General features: G+C 39.9%; 1 protein-coding gene across 1 annotated transcript; it reads right to left on the bottom strand.

Annotated features, from left to right (window-relative positions):
- Window positions 1–1,751: 1,751 nt before the first annotated feature.
- On the bottom strand, window positions 1,752–22,084 carry ASPA (aspartoacylase). The gene is made up of 6 exons (XM_039223032.1): window positions 21,752–22,084; window positions 17,686–17,881; window positions 15,461–15,554; window positions 11,614–11,721; window positions 7,344–7,453; window positions 1,752–3,216 (listed from the first exon to the last, which is right to left on the bottom strand). Exons 1-6 carry the CDS (start codon window positions 21,985–21,987, stop codon window positions 3,019–3,021), a joined length of 942 nt encoding a protein of 313 aa, XP_039078963.1. The 5' UTR covers window positions 21,988–22,084; the 3' UTR covers window positions 1,752–3,018.
- Between the last annotated feature and the right edge of the window lie 317 nt (window positions 22,085–22,401).

Raw genomic sequence — 22,401 nt, 5'->3', positions numbered from 1 at the left:
GATAAGTATTTTATTTTATCCCCATTTAATAAATGGAGAAAATTGAGACTTGGAGAGAGATGGATTGACACATAAAAGTCACAGTGCTTTTTCGTGGGCCAAAGATCCTGGCTCCCTGAGGTTTACTAATTAGTGGTAGTCAGTAGTGTCAATGAGCTTGAATAACAGAGTGGTCTAGGCTAGCCTGAGTACCATTTCAGAATATGTCTCATCCAGGTAACGGGAGTGTAGCATGGGATAGGGCTTCAAGAAGAGGGAACGATGTGGGCAGAGACCTCAAGGTACTAGGGAGCTTGATCCGGTTCAGGGGGGAGAAGTCTGTGTGCCCAAACTCCTGGGAGCAAGGGGACAAGTGACATGAAATAGGGCTGGAGTGACAGGCAGAGGACTTGTCCAGCTGTGGTGAGGCTTTGAGATTTCATATCAAGGGTTAGGGGAAGCTACTAAAAGCTTTTACACAGAGGAATTATTACAGGTGAACATTTCCCTGTTTTTGCAATGGGGTTGCAGGCTTAAAAAGGTATATATTCTCCTCTGCTATCCTCTGGGACAAAGGAATGTCTGAAGATTGTAGAAAAGTGAATTTCACTTGGGAGTGATGGGAATACTGAGGGACTGGGAAAGAAGGAAAGGAGGCAAAGAGAAGGCAGAGACATTGGTGGATTATGAAGATGCTTCAGCAGAGAAGGGATGTTTGAGAACACTTATTGGGCACTTATTAGATAGCAGACACTGAAAAGACATCGGTAATGTCTTCAAGATGGAATGGAAGCAGAGAAGGGCAAAGGGGCAGAGGCCAAGAAGGCTTTACAGGTGATATGAGAGTTGAGGAGCATTTTGAAGGAAAAGTAGGAATTAGCTAGAGCAAGGGCTGAATGGGGCAAAGGGGTAGAGGAAGGAGGGAGAGAATTCTGGGTGGGAGGGCCCGTCTATGTGAAGGCAGATAGGAAGAAAACAATGTGAAGCGGACTAGAACAGAGAGGGCCTGAAGGGCGATGCATTTTGAGGTTGTAGGGAAGGGGAGGAGCAAATCGTAAAGGGCCCTTGTGTTAGGAACTTGAACTTGAGGGGCGCCTGGGTGGCTTAGTCGGTTAAGCGTCCGACTTTCGCTTAGGTCATGATCTCACGGTTCATGGGTTTGAGCCCCGCGTCGGGCTCTGTGCTGACTGCCAGCTCAGAGCCTGGAGCCTGTTTCAGTCTGCGCCTCCCTCTCTCTCTGACCCTCCCCTGCTCACGCTGTCTCTCTCTCTCTCTCTCTCTCCTAGAAATAAATAAAACATTAAAAAAAAAAGGAATTTGAACTTGAATAACTCGTTATTCTGTGCTGGGCACTGTGCTAAGAGCTCGTCTGCATCAGCCCACTCATTCTCTACAATAATCCCAAGAACTGGACACTATTATGATCACCTCCATTTTACAAATGCAAAAATCGAGTCTGTAACTGAAAGTAGCTAACGCTCTAGGTTTTTTCAAAATCACATTTAATTAGAAACACTGAATACTATAAACTTTGAGTCAGAGGAAATAAGACTTTATATGTAAATGTTATAGGTAACTGATAGAAGAATAAAGTACTCTCGCCAAAATTTACATCTAGAAAACACTGACCCATAAAACAACTCAGACATAAAACACAAAGGAACTTTCATAGGAAGACTGATAAATTGAATTTTCACTACAGAATTCAGAAGGAAGAGAGTTTATTCCAATAAAAATTATTTTGGCAAAGTACAAAAATATTGGTGCTGAAAAATTTAGAAACTGTTTATTTGTGCTTTATAAAACACTGAATATGAAAATGACATTAGCTTACTGGGGTTCACTCTGGAGATTGAGATATTTACATACATCTTTGTTTCAGATAACATGAGTATGATTTTGGGACATACATTTGAAACCATAAACATGGGCTCCTTGGGGTTCCAATCATAAGATAAAAACACTCTGTACTTGGCCACTAGGGACTAAGAGAGGAGGTGCGGACACTCTTGCAGGGGCTGGAGGGAGAGGGAGGCAGGGTTTCAGCCCAAAGACCTTGGAGGCGAAGAATGTGGGGTGGGGAGGGGGTTGGGCATTTAGATCACAGGCACTTTCTGGAAAGGATGCACCTGTGAACCTGAAACATGGTGTTGGGTCACCTTGGTGTCCACTGCCATCTGCTATTTCTGTCTTTACCGCCTGTGCTGCAGGAGCCTGAGGACTTCCCTACATGTTGTCTGCGAACAAGGGCAAGCGACTTCTTTCAAAATGAGAAGCGACAGTTGGAAGGAATATGCCTCTTCCAGATTTTCCCAAATTCAGAAGGAACATCAGCTTCTCAAGGGGCGTGTGAGATGTCTGGAGGAGGCTTCCTGCTCCTTGAGGTCAGTGCAGAACAAGGGGCCATGTCGCGGCAGCCGCTCTATGTGGGCGACTGTCTGCAGACAGAGGACCGTTCAGGTCCTTGATTTATTCCTAATGTCACCTTTATAATCAGTCCTCATTTGTTGTTCACATTTCATCTTCAAAAGAGCAATTACAAATCTCCTATGGATATCACAAGTATTTCTAAAGTTACAGATGGGATGCTTAATATATTATCATTAGTTCAAATATGAAAAATTTAAAAATCACACATCTGCATCATTAGTTTCTAGTATCATTTATACTGAAAACACATTTAATTCTATGCTCAAGTTACTAACTTTTAAAATATAGTACCCATTTCACTTTTGAAATTTAAATTTAAAGGCTGCTTATTAAGAATCTCACATTATCAAAGTATAATATATAAAAAGCTATACAGAAATAAGAAATGCACTTCTTTGATTAAGCTACGTGTCCAATATGATACTTTGAAAAGATACTCATTAATTCATTCATTCATTCAGAAAATCTGTCTGAATGCCCACTGTGTGTGAGGCATTGGACTAGGGACTATGGGTATGAAGTTGGAGAAGGCACAGTCCTGCCCTTCAAGAGCTTACAAAGTAGTAGAGTTTTCAAGATACTGTATACCAGGTGGGCTAGAAGTGGTTCCTAATGTAAAGAGGAGCGAAGACTTCTTGCGTTGAGTGTTACTTTGGTTGTCTTTGTAAAAGCTTCTTTCTTTTCATAGTACGCGGCCTCGTTTACAAACACCGGGTACACGGTACTCCCTCCGCCCAGTGGAATAATCTTTCCATCAAGAGTTAAAAACACAGGATCCCCAGGGTGCAGCGGTTTCCAGTCTTGATCCTCTCAGGAAACAATTAAAATACATAAGTTACATTTAGGGTTTTTCCCCATTTTGAAAGCTTTATGTCGGGCTCTAGACAACCAACAAATTATAGCGGTGTCTAACAAAAGGGATACTTGAGCGATGTGCCGGGAGGCACACGAGTGATCTGGCTAAACTGAGACCGAACCATTAATTTGGGCGGCAGTTTTAAGAGTTCCCCATTTATTTAGTGTTTATACCTGATACATGTAATTAGAGTTAGCTTCAATGCCAACTTTGCCTTGAATGTTGTCAAAGAGATTGAGACTATTAAAGGCAAAACTAAATGCATCTCTCCCTTAGTGTATATTCTACCTCTTGCTAGCTCAAGTTAAATTCTGTTCAGCAAAGGTTAAGAAATATCCTTTAAGAGCCTTCAATGTGCAAGACATTGTACTATTGGAGATGTAAAACATGAATCCTTGTGCCTGCCCACCAAGGGACTCTATTCTTATGGGTCTTGTGAGAGAAGGTGGGGATGGGCTGGGGCGTGTCTAAGAGAAGGTGAATGTATTCCATGATAACAACGGAGTTATCTGATCGGGACAGTGAGCCTTCAAACACCAGTGCTGTCACATCACAGGAACCCAAAAGCAGTTCTTCTCAAACTTAGATATGTTTTCAGATCGTGTTTTGTTAAAATGCAGATTCTGATTCTAGAGGTCTGGGGTGGGGCCTGAGATTCTGCATTTCTAACATTTCCCAGCAGCACCTGGGAATTTATTAGAAAAGCACAATTTCATTCCCCGATGTAGACTTGCCTTCATGTTAACAAGTCCCCAGAGATTCACATGCACAGCATTCAAGTTTGGGAAGCTCTGCATTATGGCAATTTTCTCAACCCTGCCTGCACAGTATAATTGACTGAGCTATTTAAAAAGTATAGATGAGTATGGGGCACCTGGGTGGCTCAGTTGTTTAAGCATCAGACTTTTCATTTCAGCTCAGGTCATGATCTCACGGTTCGTGGGCTCCAGCCCTGAGTCGGGCTCTGTGCTGACAGCACAGAGCCTGCTTGAGATCTTCCTTCTTCTTCTCTCTTTGCCCCTCCCCTGCTTGTGCTCTTTCTCTCTCAGAATAAATAAATAAGTAAAACCTATATCTATAGATATTATATCTATATAATATAGATATAACTATACCCAAACCTGAGCCACATGAAAGCCACCTGGTAAACCTAATTGATTTCCATGAAGAAGTAAATCAGAATCCCTGGGGAATGGGCCTGGGAATCAAGACTTGTTAAAAGCTCCTAAGGTGATTCTCCTGTGGCCTGAGTTTGAGAAGCAGTGCTTTAGTGCTTTTGTAACAGGCTTCAGGCATTTGGGGGTACATCCTCTAGATCATTCCAGTGAGCATCCATCACCAAGAACTGTCTCTCTTTGAATAAAACCTGGTGTCTGTCTGTGTCCCTCGCTCCAGCGTCAACTATCCTCAGTGTTCCCTCCCTGCTCTCCACTGACACTGGTCTTGCTGTTCCTCAAACACTCCAAGCCTGTTCTAGCCTTAGGGCCTTTGGACTTGTTCTCCACAAGGCTGACTTCTCATCATCCAGGCTCCAGCTTCAATGCCACCATCTAAGAGATGGCTCTTTCAGACCATTCCATCTAACAGGAACCCTTTGTTGGCCTCTATTATTCTGTTTATTTCTTTTATAGTACTCATTACAATTTGAAATGATCTGGTTTATGTATTGTTTACTTATTCATGGTCTGTTCTCCCATGATTAGTATGGAAGCTCTGTGAGGGGTCTTGTCTGTCTTGAACCTCAGGGCCCAGAATAGGCTTAGTAGTCGTTTATGTGTATTTATTTACTTTAAAAAATTGTTTAATGTTTATTTATTTTTGAGAGAAAGACAGAGCAAGAGTGGGGGAGGGGCAGAGAGAGAGAGGGAGACACAGGATCCGAAGCAGGCTCCAGGCTCTGAGCTGTCAGCACAGAGCCCATTGCGGGGCTTGAACCTACAAACCGTGAGATCATGACCTGAGCCAAAGTCGTACGCTTAACCAACTGAGCTACCCAGGTGCCCCTCAAGTATATTTATTGTGATAATTAGTGAATCATTCACTCCTTGTAAATAGTGAGCCATCAAATCGATACTATCCTTCCTTTCAAGACCTACCACAAACACTGTTTGTTACTGATCTCATTAATCTCACTTCTCTGCTTCACCAGGATGATGTTTGTCTTCCTCAAGGACTCTTGAGGAATACAAATCTTTAAAAAATCCTGTGGTGTAGCCAGTTATAACATCACTACCTTGGCCTCTATTTCTTGTATTTGCTATTTTTGTTACCTGTAGTGCTTTCCCCCCTCTCTCAATCTTTATATTTCTTTCCTTTAAAACCTAAGGAGTCTAAGGCTCCTTCTTCTGGCTTCCGCCCGGATCTCACTAAGGCATAAAGCAGGATGTGCTCCACTTACCTGAAGTTTTGGGCAGGCTTTTTTATTAAGTTGTAAGCCTGGATAACTATTATTAGGGTCATTAACTAGGGGTCTGAACTGGATCAGCGGTTTTCCACCCTGATTACGCAGGTTATTTCAAAGTGGGATCCTGGCGTTGTTATGTTTCAAAGGCCCCCTAGGCAATGTGTGTCCAGAGTTGAAAGCCCCAGACTACTTAATCTGCCAAGTCTCTTCCATCTCTGATGTCTGAGGGTGCATAGGGTATGGAATGGATGTTTTGGCTTTTTGGAATCTTTCCTTTTCCTCACTTCTATCTTTGCCTTTTCCAGATTTAAACCTCCTATGCTCTCCTAAGAGCCTTTTCTCCCTCCTTAACTATGTCATTATTGATCAAACCAGATCAAACCAAGGAACAGATAACGGGTTCTGAGGAGAGTCAGAGAATGGTGGCAGAAAACACTGCAAAGAAAGAGGTTCTGAGTGTTTTGCTCTAATTTATTCAGCGGTGATCACAGGGAGGTGGCAGCAATGTGGTCACCTGCAAAGAACATTAGTCTGGATGTGCCATCGATAGCCGTAACACTATGGGGAAGATCTACATTTTGTTTTTTTAAAAAAATTGTTTTTGATTGTAGTTGACACAAAATGTTACATTAGTTTTAGGTGTACAAGTACATAGTGATTCAACAAGTTTATACCTTATGCTATGCTCACCACAAGTGTAGTTACAACACTATCATAATACCACTGACTATATTCCCTATTCCACACCTTTTTACTCTGTGACTTAATCATTCCATAACTAGAAGCCTGTGTGAGCCTCTGTTTTCTTTTTTTTTTTCTTTTTTTTTTAGTGTTTTTATTTTTATTTTTTTTAGGAGAGAGAGAGAGACAGCGTGAGCAGGGGAGGGTCAGAGTGAGAGGGAGGCACAGACTGAAACAGGCTCCAGGCTCTGAGCTGCCAGTCAGCACAGAGCCCGACGCGGGGCCCGAACCCACGAACCGCGAGATCATGACCCAAGCGAGAGTCGAACGCTCAACCGACTAAGCCACCCAGGCGCCCCCTCTGTTTTCTTGTGTTAAAATAGAAACAATAATTCCTGCCTATTGCACGTGGGCAGGAATTTCACCTTTCCTGAGAGGCCTTCTTCCTCCCCACTTCATTATTCTTTCATAGTATCTGATTATCTTGATTTCTAAACCATAGTTTAGAGTTTAGTATATGTATAAATATCATGAGAGGGGCGCCTGGGTGGCTTAGTCGGTTAAGCGTCCGACTTTCGCTTAGGTCATGATCTCGCGGTTCGTGGGTTCGAGCCCCGCGTCGGGCTCTGTGCTGACTGGCAGCTTAGAGCCTGGAGCCTGTTTCAGTCTGTGACTCCCTCTCTCTCTGACCCTCCCCTGCTCACGCTGTCTCTCTCTCTCTCTCTCTCCTAGAAATAAATAAAACATTAAAAAAATTTTTTAAAAAAATAAAATAAATATCATGAGAGTATAGACCATGTTCACTGATATACCCCCAGAGCCAGCACAGGATATACTCAGTAATATTTATTGAATGAAGGTCTGAATACCTTACCTACATTGTTAATACAGGTAAATGAGCTAATGTATGTAAAATGGTTTATGAACTGTGAAGTTCTAATAGAAGGTGGGGCATGATTATTTTGAGTATTTTAAAGTAACAGCAAATGTTACCTGCAGATTAGGGTGGATAATAGCAGCAATATCTCCATTTTCATTCCTGGGATAATCAACTTTCTCCATTATTTTATAGACTTCAATATCACAGGGGGGGAATTCTTTTCCTATGGTGAAAACAATATGCATAAATGGTGAACAAAAAAAAAAATCTCTTGAAAAAAAGAGGTTGACCCTCTACGGGAAGGAGAACAACAACTAAAAAATGAAGACAATTACAGGGAGAACATCCCATTTAGTTAAGGACATTGATAAACAACATTCAGCCAAAAGGGGTTCTCAAATCACTCCTATGGGCGCACCATCACAAGTACACTAATGGGTAGAGGTAGAAAGCAGAACTTGAAAAGCCAGTACAGGCTAGGACTCAGGACACCTGGGCTTTAGTCTAGCTGTGTAACCTTGAGCAAGAGGCTGAACTTGTGGAGGCTCACTTTCTCTACTTGTCAAACGAAGGTTTTGACCTTATCTAAGAGGGCCCCCCAGCTCTGACATTCCGTGACTGCACATCCTCGGGAGGACTCCCAGCAGGTTAGGTGGCTTCTGCGCGGTGCTCCTTCTCTTAAGTAAGTATTGTGAGACCTTGGGATGCAGTCAGCCTGCCAACAGTGGGGTCTGACTTCCAAAGATGGGGCCACATTAAACAACCCGATGCCCAGAAACTTGTAAAAGGAGTAGGTTACATGTGCACCAGGCAGCTCTGAGTAGACTGGGTGAATTTTCGTCCAAGATAGGATCCTTAGGGTGCTATGGTTGCACCTCGAAGGAAAGTCTTCCTTTGTCCTTAGAGCAGAAAGCGCAGCCAGGGTTGGAATGTGGGTATCTTGTGATTGCTTCTGTACCAGTTAGCTTTTGCTGCTTAACACACTACCCCAGAACTCAGTGGTGCGAAGCAACCACCTCCAGGTTAGCTCATGATTCTGTGGGACGTTTGGGCAGTTCCCCTGTCGCAGGCTGGCTTTCTGATTTGTGACTGGCTTGCTCATGCATTTGTGGTGAGCTGGCAGGCTAGCGGGAGGCTGGGTGATCTAAGATGGTCTCACTCTCATGTCTGGCATTTGCCAGGCTGGCGACTGTAGCTGGGGTGTCTGACTTCTCTGCCTCCTAACCTCCCATTATCCAGCAGGCTAGGCTGATCCACGAACTGGCAGTGCAGGGTTCCCAGGAGGAGCAAGAGAGCAAGCCCCAGAGTGCAAGTCCTTTCTGAGTTTCTTCTGTGGTGCAAAACAAGTGACGTGGCCAAGCCAGACTCAGAAGGTAGGGAAATAAACTCCATTTCTTGGTAGAAGGATCTAAAACATCACGTTGTAAGAACACGGACACAGGCAAGGGAAGAATTTGTGGGCATTTTTACAATCTACTCCATCTTCCAAGGGAAAGACAGAAACTTATCAGGTGTCATCTCTGTAAAGCAAAAGGTCTGTTGGAAGGACCAGAAAACGTGGTAGAACGTGAAGAGGCATGTTGCTGCTACTTAGAATCTCAGAGTTGGAAGGAACCTCAAATGCCTAACCTTATCAGTGCTTGCGTTTTCTCCAGATCTTTTTGGCCAAGTGATCTTACTCCTGCTTGGACAGCCTCACGCAGTGTGGTCCATTCCACTGTTGGTCAGCTTTGTTAATCGGACATTTGTGTCTCTAGGTAACTGCAGTCCACTGATTCTATTCTGTCCTCAGAGTCACAGAAAACATGTCTAATTGCTTTCCGGTATAACATGTCTAAAGCTCTAATATAAAAAGTCTTCTTTTGCCAGCCTAAGTATTCTTATTCTCTACCTGTATGTGTCACATTCATGAGGTTATATGTGAAGATACTTTGTAAACTGAAGTTCTACATGCATCCTAGGGATGGCCTTTATACCACGGTTTTTAAACTCTTCAGCCTTCTCACTTCTCTCCTTGGTTAACCTCTACTTCATAGAGGTTCCTCCCAAAATATGGACTCAGAATTTATTCAAGTCCTCCAAGTGGTGTTTATTCAATGCAGAAAAGAGACCGTCACTTTCCTTATTCTGGGATTTTTTTAAAGCAAAAACAAACTTTGAAACTGAAACGTAGTTAACCTAAAGCATTTGCTTCAGACAATTGCTAAAGATTGTCAGGACTTTTTAGATCTACCTTATGACCACAGGTATTTTCCTGCAAGATTCCTGACGCCTTTCATTTATATATAAGCATGTCCCATGTATCCTTATCCAACTCACTAGTAATACTTTTGAGTAGCACAGAGCCAAAGATGGAGCGCTTCTGCACGTTTCTAGAGATTTTTCTCTAGGCAGTTATCTCTTTGTCAGCATCCTTTGGATAACGGTATTCCTTCCATGATAGTTAAAAATCAACCAAACTGGAAACTCAAGATTAACAGTTTAAAATTTTTGAGTTGCAGAATTCTTTGCTTAAATAAAATGTCACGCGGAAGAGCAACGAAACAGAAGTACGGGTCTGGTTGAAGCAGAGGTTGGGGCTGTCCCGGAGCTACCAGGACAGCCATGAGATCCCCACCGCTGGGGCTAGGAATCTATGGACTATGATTTGAAAACCATGTTTTTCCTCTCATGTCCGTGGCCTTGTACCCGGCTACCTTGTTTCTCAACATACAGTAGTCTCACACTTCCTACTGGAAGAGTTTCTTAGGAATTAGTGGTGACCTTCCCAACACCAGGTCCGTTAGACAGAGTAGAGCCTGTCCTCTACCACAAAGGTGGTAAAAGCTGACTTTCAGTCTTTACGACTTTGCAGTCAAAGGATTCTCAGGCACGGAAGAAGTTCCGGTGATTGCAGTAGGGTGCACAACCTGAGGTTAAGGAATTATACTCCCCACGACACTGAACTATTCTCCAGCTTTGTCACTATAATGACCCACTCCTCCACAACAATTCCAATTCGGCCTGCTGGAGTAGTTATTTACCTAGGATTGTCCCTTTCTTTCTTTCTCTCTCTCTCTCTTTTTAGGAATTTTTAAGAGTTTTACAAATTTTATTAAGCTTTTAAGTTTTAATACCAGTAGAGTTAACAGAGTGTTATATCAGTTTCAGCTTTTTTTCATTTTATTTTAATTATACCTTAGTTTTACATTTTAAAGTGCATTTATTTTTAATAATCAATAAACCCTTTTTGCTGCAGTTTTAGGTTTATCAAATAAACAAGCAGATAGTAGAATTCCATATATCATCTTGCCACCAGCCCCATTTAATTATTTTGAATTACACAAATAATCCATGAATACATCATTTACCTTGAAAACAATTAAAACAAAATTAACCTGTTTTTTCCGCTCCTCTCGTCAGTAATTGCTGTTACCAGTTTGTTGTGTTTTCTTCTAGAACTTTTGCTGTGTACTAACATCTATATGTATGTGTATTCTAGTAAGTGTTTATTATTACTATTCTGAGGCAAATTGATATACTGCATGTTTTGGTTTGTAGCTGGCTTTCTGTAATTAACAATGTATTTGAACATCTTTCCACCTTAGTTTATCTAATTGTTCACCAACGGATTGATATTCAGGTCATTTCTATTGTCTTGCTATTACAATGATGCTGATAACTGCCCTTGCATGTGACACATTGGGTGTGCCCCTACTTGCATGTCTCTGAGATATGACTTGCTGGGTCATAGGATTTGTGCATTTTAAAGAGAGGATAATACTATAAAAAATTATTCTCTAAAGTGTCCTTACCAATTTGTACCAGAAGGGAATGAGAGCATCCTCTTTTCCTACACCATTACCATCACTTAATATTGTCAGATTTTAATACTTGCCCACTCCAATGGGAGAAGATGGTTTTTCACTTTAATTGGCATTTCTCTGATTAGTAGTAATATTAGACATCTTTTCATATGCTTGTTGGACGTTTGTATTTCTTAGTGTTCCTTTGCTATTTATGGTGGAGATTAGCAAGAAAATGAGGATTTTATTTAGGGGCTTTATTTGGTAGCTGCTTTGCTTAAATGTGTCTACTCTGGTCATTGAGGAATGGCTGACATGAATAACATTCTTTTTTTTTTTTTTTTTTTACAAATAGTTTATTGTCAAATTAGTTTCTACATACATGAATAACATTCTTAAAAGCATCTAATGTCATGAGCATGGCAAATTTGATGATTGCTATATCAGTGTTTAGTGGTTAAGTCACTATGTGTGTTCATTTCATCTCCCTTTTCTGATCTATTTACATGCACGCATACACACACACACACACACACACACACACACACACACACATCCACACACACTAACAAGGAAACAATTCCTGCCCCCTACTTACCTTCATTGAAATTATGTATAAAATCAAGGCCATGTTTGATCATTTTTCTCATTTGATCCAAAATATCAGCTCTCAGAACCCCTTGAGGCTGGGGACCAACTTCTACACCTTGATACAGAAGGGGAGATAGTCACACTTATATAAATATTACAATATGTTAGACAATTAAGCACTTTCATATATCAAGATCTAGAATCCCATCGTTAAAATGATTAAAAATGTAGACCATGCAGCATAATGGAAAATATTTGAGACAATGTTAGGCAAAACATAAAAGCAGAACATTTACATTTACACATTATAAGCACAGTGAATAAAGACTGTGAGAGAACATGAAAAAAAATATCAAAAAATTGTATTAGAGTAGTAAGACCTTGGGGTCATTTTTCTTTACATTTCCTTCAATATTCTCAAAATATCTAAAAATTATAGTAAAAGGGGTAGACAAATTTATACTGGCAAATAATTGGTGGCCACAAAGAGAAACTGTCATGAACCTAACAGTTTTGACAGGAGGAAAGACATCTATTTAAGTCTCAGAAATTTGGTGCCATGGATGTAAGTCAACATGACCATCTAGGTGACCCTAGAACAACATTCTTGCCTTTAACATAACAACTAATATTCACATGATAGCGCAACAGTTTTGGTTTTCTCTAGAATAAATTTGTATTCGGGGCGCCTGGGTGGCTTAGTCGGTTAAGCGTCCGACTTTCACTTAGGTCATGATCTCGCGGTTCGTGGGTTCGAGCCCCGCGTCGGGCTCTGTGCTGACTGCCAGCTCAGAGCCTGGATCCTGTTTTATTCTTTTTCTCTCTCTCTCTCTCTGACCCTCCCCTGCTCACGCTGTCTCTCTCTCTCTCTCCTAGAAATAAATAAAACATTAAAAAAAATTTAGAATAAATTTGTATTCATTTCTTCTCACCCCAGTACAATCCATCCTCACACCTACAAAACACTCTTTCTCTAAATCAAGTATCTAGTTACCTCCTTCCTGTTCCAGTCTCCCATACAGTTATCCCCCATTCATCAAAAATAATATCATTCATTCTTTTCCAACCAATTCATATGCATTCATATACATTCTTTTTCACCCCTTCTATTTTTACCCACTTTTCTTATTTCTTGATTCACAAAAATCATTCTGTATTTGATCTTTATTTTTTATTTGTTGTGCTTAGCTTTTTTGTATATATGTTTGGACATATATCTAAGTATTTGGTATAAATGTGGCTAAGGTATGAATTTTGTGTATAAATGACTTGTACAGATGTGTGAAAACATGTCCAAGGATATGTCTATATGTGTGTTGTAGAAGACACTGTTGGCTGCCCATCCAAAAGCCATTCCACTTCCTCCATGCTGACAGAGTCCTGATTTTGGTTGGGTATCCAGTCTTCCAGGGAAGTGAAATTTTCTCCAGCCCAGGTGTAAATGTGGAATAATTTAAGTCGTGCATAGTACTCCCATTATCCTAGTGATTGATTTAAAAATGGACACGTGATCCAGTTCTGAACAAGTGGTTATAACGGAGGTCTGCAGGGGAGTTCCTTAGACTTTGCTTTTACCCATTAGATATTGTATTGTTGGCATATGATACTTAAAACTACAGTGGACATCTTGGGGCTGCTAAAAAAACACTAAAGATGGCATACTAGAAAGATAAAAACCTGGCCCTTCATGATGTCGTTGAGCTGTTTTGTAAAATAATAAATTTATCTTATTGTTTAAGCCATTTGAGCTTCCTGCAGCCAAAAATATTCTACACATTCTTGTTTTGGGAGGAGATGGAAGGTGTGATGCAGGCAGTGCTACTAGGAGAGCAGCTATGACTGGTAGGGAGAGGGTGTTTGACCCAGAAGGGCCAGTTATGGAGGACTTTTTTCCTTTCTGATTGTGAGTGGAAGCTAATAGGGTGGCCATATTTTCTAAACCAATAATTACCCTTGACACAAGATCCTGTATCAGGGAAGAATGTTTAGATTTTTAGGAAATAGCCATGGCATAGTCCCAAGTGGAGCTGAAGTAGCGGTCATAAACTTAAATCTTTTGAGTCTTAAATGAGGCCATGGTCGATCCGAGAAAGTTAGGAGAAGATTTTGTCTAATCTTTTCTTCCGTGTCTGTGTATGTGTGTGCATGTGTGTATGTGTGTGTGTCTATGCATGTGCATGCACACACCTGAGAGAGAGATAGACACAGAGAAACAGAGACAGAAAATGAAGATTCTGTGCATCATCATAAGGCGGCTGCAGCAAATAGCTTCTTTCCACAATAAAGAAAGTTTACTTAGAATGAAGCTGCCACATTTCAGCTTCCTTGGTAATAGAATACAAAGGTGGTCCTTTTGGAGGCTAGTAGAAGCTAAAGCAAATTTCTATGAGACGATAGTTATAGATGTATTGTAAAATGTTGAGTTGGAGATAGTTTCTCTCTGATCTTAAGTGTTTTCCCCCCAGTGAGTGGATAGTATAAAAATATTCCAAATTAGCGAAGTTGGCAGGATAACATAGAACATTTCTAATTATTTATGATGATCTTAGTACTCTCTCATATTGAAATGCTTGAAAGATTTGGCCCTAAAAAGGACCAAATATATTGGTAGATATTTGTTCTACCTAAGAGCAGCATTTCCCCACAAATATCATAGACTAAGAATGCTTTTTCAAAGTACTGAAATCTTTTGCTTTATTTAAGGTGACCCAGAGAAACAGGATCTCTATCCTTTATTGTTAAGCATTTAGTTTATTTCAAATAATTACCCATACTTAGATATTTAGCTTGCCCCAATTGATCCCTGATTATGTACCCAAATTATCAACAGTTAAATAACCAAGATAATTTTAAATTTGCTGATACTGTTTGATAACTTGTTTTGAAATTAAATCACCCTTGGTTTAAACCATCTTAGATCTCACAAAAAATAATTACAATTGTGAGAGCAATTGTAATGATTATAGTGTAGTGTGCAGACAATTATGCTAGCAGGTCATTCAGGAAAGAGAGTGGAATATAGAAGAAAGAGACTGTCTGTCTGAGTGTGCAAGCCTCCATGTTGGAAGTTGTCAGAAGGTAAAGATGAATCCACAGCCCAGTAACTGACAGGGCAAACAAGTGAGTGGATAGATAGCAAACAACTCTTAGGAAGACATGACTACGAAGCAGGTGCTAAGAAGATGCTGGGAGAAGATTTTTTGTGGGTCTTTTATGTTTCTGCATGTTTTGCCAGCAAGACACTGACTGCCTTGGTTCCAGATTATTTTTCAAGAATGTTTTTACACGGCCGCCTGGGTGGCTTAGTCGGTTGAGCGTCCGACTTTCGCTTAGGTCATGATCTCGCGGTTCGTGGGTTCGAGCCCTGTGTCGGGCTCTGTGCTGACTGCCAGCTCAGAGCCTGGAACCTGTTTCAGTCTGTGACTCCCTCTCTCTCTGACCCTCCCCTGCTCACACTGTCTCTCTCTCTCTCTCTCTCTCTCTCTCCTAGAAATAAATAAAACATTTAAAAAAATTTCTTAAAAAAAAAAGAATGTTTTTACAGTGAACAGTCTTGGAAGATAGAGATGATCTTTTTCTAGGCACAAGGGCAGGCATCTTTACTGTGCAGTTTAAAAGATTCAAGTTCTCTCAGTTCACTGTTTCTCTTCTGGGATGAAGAAAGTTGCTCAATGAAACTGAGGACATTTGATATAGTTAGAGCCTGCCTGGAGTTAGTTAGTTTGCTTATTACTTGACAGTTATAAGCCATAATGATAAGCAAGTAGCTATAAATATTCTTCAAAAAATAATTTTCACAGAGTTTCATCCAGGACACATTTTGTGCTGTTGTGACAACGGGAAATAGGACTTACCAACAGAATACTTGGCTATACAACGAGTGGTTGCATATTTGAGGGAAGGATGCTCAATAAGATAAACATAGCAGGGTAATGGAGCCAAAGCAGTCTGAAAAGAGTTTAAACATCTTTATTATTATGTAAAGACCCTATGCTTCGTCCTTTTTGCCATCAGAGAGTCATTAATGCCTTCAATATGCTTTGCAACATCAACTAAGGTTAGCAAGATAGCTTTATGAAATACTCTAAAATTCAGTGTTACTATTATAGCTTTGAAAACACATCAATGAATTACATATAAAATTGAATTCTACCCAAAAGGTACATTAAACAATTCTCCAGAACCATGATCAAAAAATATGAAATAGGGGCGCCTGGGTGGCTCAGTCCGTTAAGCGTCTGACTTCCACTCAGGTCATGATCTCATGGTTCGTGGACTCGAGCCCCACATCGGGCTCTGTGCTGACAGCTAGCTCAGAGCCTGGAGCCTGCCTTTGGATTCTGTATCTCCCTCTCTCTCTGACCCTCCCCTGCTCACGCTGTCTCTCTCTCTTTTGCAGAAATAAATAAAACATTAAAAATTGTTTCAAATATGAAATAAATTTACCTTCTCAAGATATTTGGCTATTTTTGTTTTCATCCCTGGTTACACTTGCTATTTAGCTTAGTATTGGTCTCATAAAGAATTCTGTTTCTACCCTTATGGTCCAGGTCTGTACAGATGTTAGGTGACCCCCCTAGCTCCATTCATCTGAATGAGAATTCAAGATAAGGCCTCTAGATTTTGATAACGTTGTCAGCATGCTGCTTCTATGCCTGGTAACCAGAGCATTCAACTCTCCCTTCAATGAGCAGAAAGAATAGCTGCATTATGACCTCCCGCCACAACTACTTTCTAGTTATTGTCAAAAACTCAAGGGAAACAAAAATAAAAATTAATCTTATTAATTCTGCCTTACTGCCTGTGACATATAAGGAAATGCTTTATCTCATTTATGGCTTTTGACAATCCTATGGGTAAGTGTTCTTATTATGCCAACTTTATACAAGGAAAGCAATGTTTGCGGAGTGGAGTATCTTTTTTTTTTTTTTTTTTAATGTTTTATTTATTTCTAGGAGAGAGAGACAGCGTGAGCAGGGGAGGGTCAGAGAGAGAAGGAGTCACAGACTGAAACAGGCTCCAGGCTCCGAGCTGGCAGTCAGCACAGGGCCCGACGCGGGGCTCGAACCCACGAACCGCGAGATCATGACCTAAGCGAAAGTCGGACGCTTAACCGACTAAGCCACCCAGGCACCCCCGGAGTGGAGTATCTTGCCCAAGGTTAGTGAATGAGAACACGAGGATATAAGCCCAGCTTCTCCTGGCTACATGGGTCAAACTCCTTCCACGAAACTGTACTGGCCTTCTGGAAGGAAGAGTAGCCATTATACAGAAATAAATACATAATTCATTATTTGTGTTTTTGCTTGGTTGTTACTTTCTAGAAATTTCCTCTAGCTGTCAGCACCAGATTGCTGAATTTTTCATCTTGTAACTTTCTGAGCCTTAAAATGATCAGCTATACAAGTACTGAAAGTACAGATATGTGTCGGGGTATCTGAATCAAATGGAGACAAGGGCAGAACTAAAAAGAGCCACTCTTTTTATCACTGGTCTTTGGTAATATTAAATGACTATTTCTCAAGCTTCCTAAAACTAGCACTGAGCTATGTCAACCACACCATTTTAAGAGTTGGTACTGATTTTGCCAAATAGCTTATGGTTTGGTGGCTGTCTGGATAAATGGGTTATAATTTTACAGATACAAGAATCCACAATTGTTTTATTTTATTCACTGTATTTATTATTTTACTCATTTCTTCAACTTTTCTCCTGCCTGTCAACACCGCCTCTATTCTGGTGCTCCTCCCACTCCTTCATCTCTCTCGGACCCCCCTTCCAACCCTCTTATGGTTGCTTTACATCTATAATTGACTTAAAAGTACAGGTACCATGCTAACTTATACATTGATAACACTGGGGCACCTGGGTGACTTAGCTGGTTGAACATCTGACTTTGGCTCAGGTCATGATCTCGTGGTTCATAAGTTTGAGCCCCACATGGGGCTCGCTGCTGGAGCCTGTCAGCGCAGAGCGCACTTCAGATCTTCTGTCCTCTTTCTGTCCCTCCCTGCTTGTGCTCTCCCCAAAATAAGTAAATATTTAAAAAGAGAATTTTAATTAATAACATTGACATTACCTTAATATAATGAAACATCTGAATTAAAAAGTCATTCTTGGAATCTTCAAGAATAAGAGTGCACCCCATGTTAGAAGTAGTGTTGTGAAGGTCAAAAATAATGTCGTAGGAATCTTCATTGTCTTTTGGACCAAATAAATGATTGATTTCTTGAGCCCTTCTCACTTCATATGGCAAATCCTCTGACATTTTTTTGCTGTTATTAGCAGAAAGAAAAAGATTAACGATATCTGTGGCTAAGATGACATCAAACATACAATAAGAACACAATGCATTAGGAAACAGTTGCCAAACCTTTAATATGAAAAAACTGTAAGGGAAGTGGAAACTTATTTCAAAATTTCATAGATAAAAAATTCCTTCTTTTTTCCCCATTCGATTTTATGTAATAGTGCAGTGGCATGCTCACAAACAGTAGTTCATCCATGCAGCTGTTCCCAGGAAGGACATTTCAAACAGAATTTACTATTTGACTTCGATGTTTAACAAATTGCATTCATTAATTTAATCCATAGCATTTTGTTTTTTAATAGTTATGTACACTGGGCGACTTAATGGGGCTAGACTGTCAAAAACACACATAAAATTTTTTTGTCCTCTAACTGATTCTAAGTTTGACAAAAATATTCAAACTTAGGTGATCACGTTACCTAAATAGGGATTCTAATTGAGGTCCAGGAACAATTAGCGGTCCAGGGTAAGCTTTACAAAGCCTGTAAACTCTATGAAAATGCAAAATTTTGCAGGTGAATGCATACATATTTTTGTCTGGGATGAGGTTTTTATGGAATTCTCAATGAGTCTCTACTTCCCCTCACTCTTGAGGATATGTTTTTTCTTACTGTACATGATGACAATTTCAGTTTATTCTTCCTCATTAAACAATATTTTAACTCAACCACTTCTCTATAATTCCATCTATTTCTGTTTCCTGGCTATTTTTGCCTGTGTTTTCAAGGGACCTGCAGTTTGAACTTGGGTAATTCCTGCCTAAAATGCAATCAATAAGGTGGAGCAGCCATTTGTTGACCATAAAGCAAAAACTATGAGGACAAAAGCTGTATACTAAGGACCGTGCAGTGGGAAGACAGAAGAGACCTGTGGCACTTGTGTTATTATTGAACCACTGCAACCAGCCCTGGCCTGCCAACCTCCAGACTTATTTGTGAAAAAGAAAGCTTCACTTAAGCCACTGTTTTCAGGTTTTTATTATATGCAACCAAACATTGTTCCCAATGGATAGGTATGCATTTTAAAAGTTAATTCATGGGGGCCTTTAGGTGGCTCAGTTGGTTAAGTGTCAGGACCTTGATTTTGGCTCAGGTCATGATCTCACAGTTCATGAGATTGAGTCCTGCATTGGGCTCCGTGCTGACAGCCTCGAGCCTGCTTGGGATTCTGTCTCTCCCTCTCTCTCTGCCCCTTCCCCACTTGCATGCTCTGTTTCTCTCTCAAAATAAATAGATAAACATTTAGAAGTTAATTCTAACTTCTCCGTGATGTTCCTTTACATCCAAGTGATTTGCTTCTAATTCTCCCCCATGTTGGTAATGGCATCACTAGCCATACAGTTGCTCAGAGCCAAGGTTTGAAGTCTTGAAAGATAATGGACACTTTGAGTTCTCATGCCTGCAGTCCAGGTCTCATAGGAAGAGTCCCAAGGGATGAAGGGATGAAGCAAAAAGAATAAGCGAAAGCAAGATCCTAAAAGGCACATTAATCACACTAAGTTACTTAAATCTATGCCAGATAGATTTTTGAAGAATTTTGAAGCTGGGGAAGGACATGATAAGATTTGCCTGTTAGGATGATCCCTATGGCTGCCTTTATACTGAGACTCAATGGCAGGAAGGATTGGAATAAGGCTAGCTGCAGAAAGATTCTTTAGGAGGCTACTCTGTCCACAGATGCAATAAAATAAGGTAGTGAAAATGGATAGGAATATTGGATTGCAAAATATTCGATGCTTGAATAAATGGGAAGATTGAGTGACTTGGTAGACATGAGGCTTAAGGAACAGAGAAGGTTCTAAGTTGATTTCCATAGAGGCTTTGATGGGTAATGGTGACATCACTGAGATGGGGAATATAGGAAAAGTAGCAAATTTGGGAGGGGGAAGATAGGAGAAGGTAATTAACTATGTATTTTATAAGTTTCCATAACTACCCTGAGAGAGAACTGCCTAGCTTCTGAAAAGTGTTAAAGTATAAGAAGTAGAAAGTGAATTTAATTTAAAAGACTGCTCTCACTGACAATGCATACTATTGATGGTCATAATAAGAAAACTCACCCCAGTCCATTTCAGAGTTATTTGAGAAGTTAACATGCTGACTAAAAGCATTATTCTTCAACAAATTCTTATAAAAGTTAGTTAAAAGCTATTTTAGGCAGATAGACAAATCTTAACTTTTTAATGTTTTATTTATTTTTGAGAGAGAGAGAGAGAGAGAATATGAGTAGGGGAGGGGCAGAGAGAGAAGGAGACACAGAATCTGAAGCAGGCTCCAGGCTCTGAGCTGTCAGCACAGAGTCCAGTGCAGGGCTCGAACCCACTAACTGCAAGATCATGATCTGAGCTGGTCAGAAGTTTAACCAATTGAGGCACCCAGGCACCCCTAGGTGAATAGATAAAATCTTAATTGTGTCAACATAACCTGAGTCATGAAGAGAAAGCATTCCTGAAATTAAAATATATGCTAGTAAAAATATGATTTGATACACAAAACATGACTAATGTATAATTCTCCCTAGGAAACATCTATTTCATAAAATGAGGCATATTTGTACTAAAGGTAGTAACTGTATTTGATCTGTTGTGAGATTAAATTTAAGTTAGCGTTTATTAGAAAATGAGTACATAGAGCAGTGGGTGCTGTGGGAGTTGTTCCTTTAGTCTTCTTCTTCTTTTTTTTTTTTTTTAATGTTTTTTATTTACTTCTAGGAGAGAGAGAGACAGCGTGAGCAGGGGAGGGTCAGAGATAGAGGGAGTCACAGACTGAAACAGGCTCCAGGCTCTGAGCCGGCAGTCAGCACAGAGCCCGACACGGGGCTCGAACCCACACCGTGAGATCATGACCTAAGCGAAAGTCGGACGCCTAACCGACTAAGCCACCCAGGCGCCCCTGTTCCTTTAGTCTTCTAATTCGTTGTGGAGAGAAATCATTTTGTTCATAGTACTCCCACTGTATCTGGCACAGTGTACCATGAAGAATAGGTGTTAATAATACTTTTAGGCAAATAAAAGCAAGAAAGTGATGAAAAGCAAACACTAAGAGGCCTATATATCTATACTAGGAGCTATAATGATGTAGACAAAGTTAAAAATAATTAACGTTATTTATATTATGTATTATACATATATGTATTATAGTAACCCAGAGTGTTACTATTGCATATATTGTAACAGTAATTGTTTATTGTATTATGAACTAACTGAAATTTAAATTCAGAATATGCAGGGGAAGTGTCTTTATCTCTCAGAGATCCACCACTGAAGCCAGTACCTCTACGCCTCATTTCACAAGGTGGTCTGATTGTTTTTGATGATGGGCATTTATTCACTTTTTCATTAAACAAATGTTAATTGAAATATTACAATTTTCTTGACTAGAACTTTATGTACTACCATAAACGTAGTTGTATAAAAACATCGTAGTGAATCAGCTAGGAAGCTAACAAATATGCAACCATAGAGGCCAAACACTAATATAATACAGACTATTATATCAGTTTCTTTAAAGATATAATTTAAAAATAAAAACTATTGTTATTGTCTCAGTCTATACAGAATGCATTTAAAAAGAAAATCAGTTAAGAACAGTCTGATACTTTAAAAAGTTTATAAAAGAGCATGTGAAGGCCCAGTTTAGGTAATAAATCTTAATCATAGCAGAGTATGATTAAAAGTGAAAGTGATCTTATTTACAACAGCGACTATATGTACAGATACATATATCATGTGCTACATATACATGTTCTCTCTCTCTCTCTTTCTCACACACGCGCGCGCGTACATACACACACACACACACACACACACACGCTACAATCCAAAATGTACTCTTACCCAAGATTTTCAGGGTCAAAAACTCGATTCAGGTCACAGTCAATATATCTGGTACACTTCTTCACTGCTCTTGGGTTGGCAATAAATGGTTTTACCTCTAGTCCTGTTCTCTGAATCTCAGTGCCATTCTCCAGCCAGTGCTTAACTAGAAATACTCCTGTTAACTCATTCCCATGAGTTCCTCCAAAGATAGCAACCTTTTTAATAGGCTCTTCAGTAACATCACAAGAAGTCATTTTTGTTAAGTAGTTTTCTCTGATTTCTGCAATTCAGAAAAAAGGAGATCAAATAATACTTAATTTCTTAAGAAAAGTTTAGAGATTCAAATCTAAATGATACTTTAACCAAAGTGCAAAGTGCAGAGTTCTGAGCCCTGTTTATTATAGGGACACTCCCTTCCTTAGCCCTGCCCTTTACCATATTTGGATTAAAATATGCAGAGATGAACTAGATACAGCTGTTTAACTTCTTACTCCCTCACATGGTCAGTAGATGCAACAATAAATGCAATAATAAATTAGCATCTCACACTAATATAAAAATTCTGTTTTCCTTTCAGCTATAGCGAATGTCACCTAATGTTGCTTCCATGAGTATTTGTAATAGTAAAAATAGTTTATACTTTTCTAATCCTCAAACATATTTAAAAA

The sequence above is a fragment of the Hyaena hyaena genome, unplaced genomic scaffold (genome assembly GCF_003009895.1).
Source record: "Hyaena hyaena isolate Hyena2069 unplaced genomic scaffold, ASM300989v1 scaffold_1241, whole genome shotgun sequence".
Lineage (NCBI taxonomy): Eukaryota > Metazoa > Chordata > Mammalia > Carnivora > Hyaenidae > Hyaena > Hyaena hyaena.
This window is presented reverse-complemented; position numbering and strand designations above follow the sequence as displayed.

Excerpts from the sequence above, each read along its gene's own strand:
- ASPA (XM_039223032.1), bottom strand. The coding sequence starts at position 21,987 with ATGACTTCTTGTGATGTTACTGAAGAGCCTATTAAAAAGGTTGCTATC. Across the intron at positions 17,882-21,751 it reads TTTGACCCTGAAAATCTTGG|CAAAAAAATGTCAGAGGATT; the intron begins GTAAGAGTACAT and ends TGCTAATAACAG. Across the intron at positions 15,555-17,685 it reads AGATGTTTCATTATATTAAG|ACTGCTTTGGCTCCATTACC; the intron begins GTAATGTCAATG and ends AACTCTTTTCAG.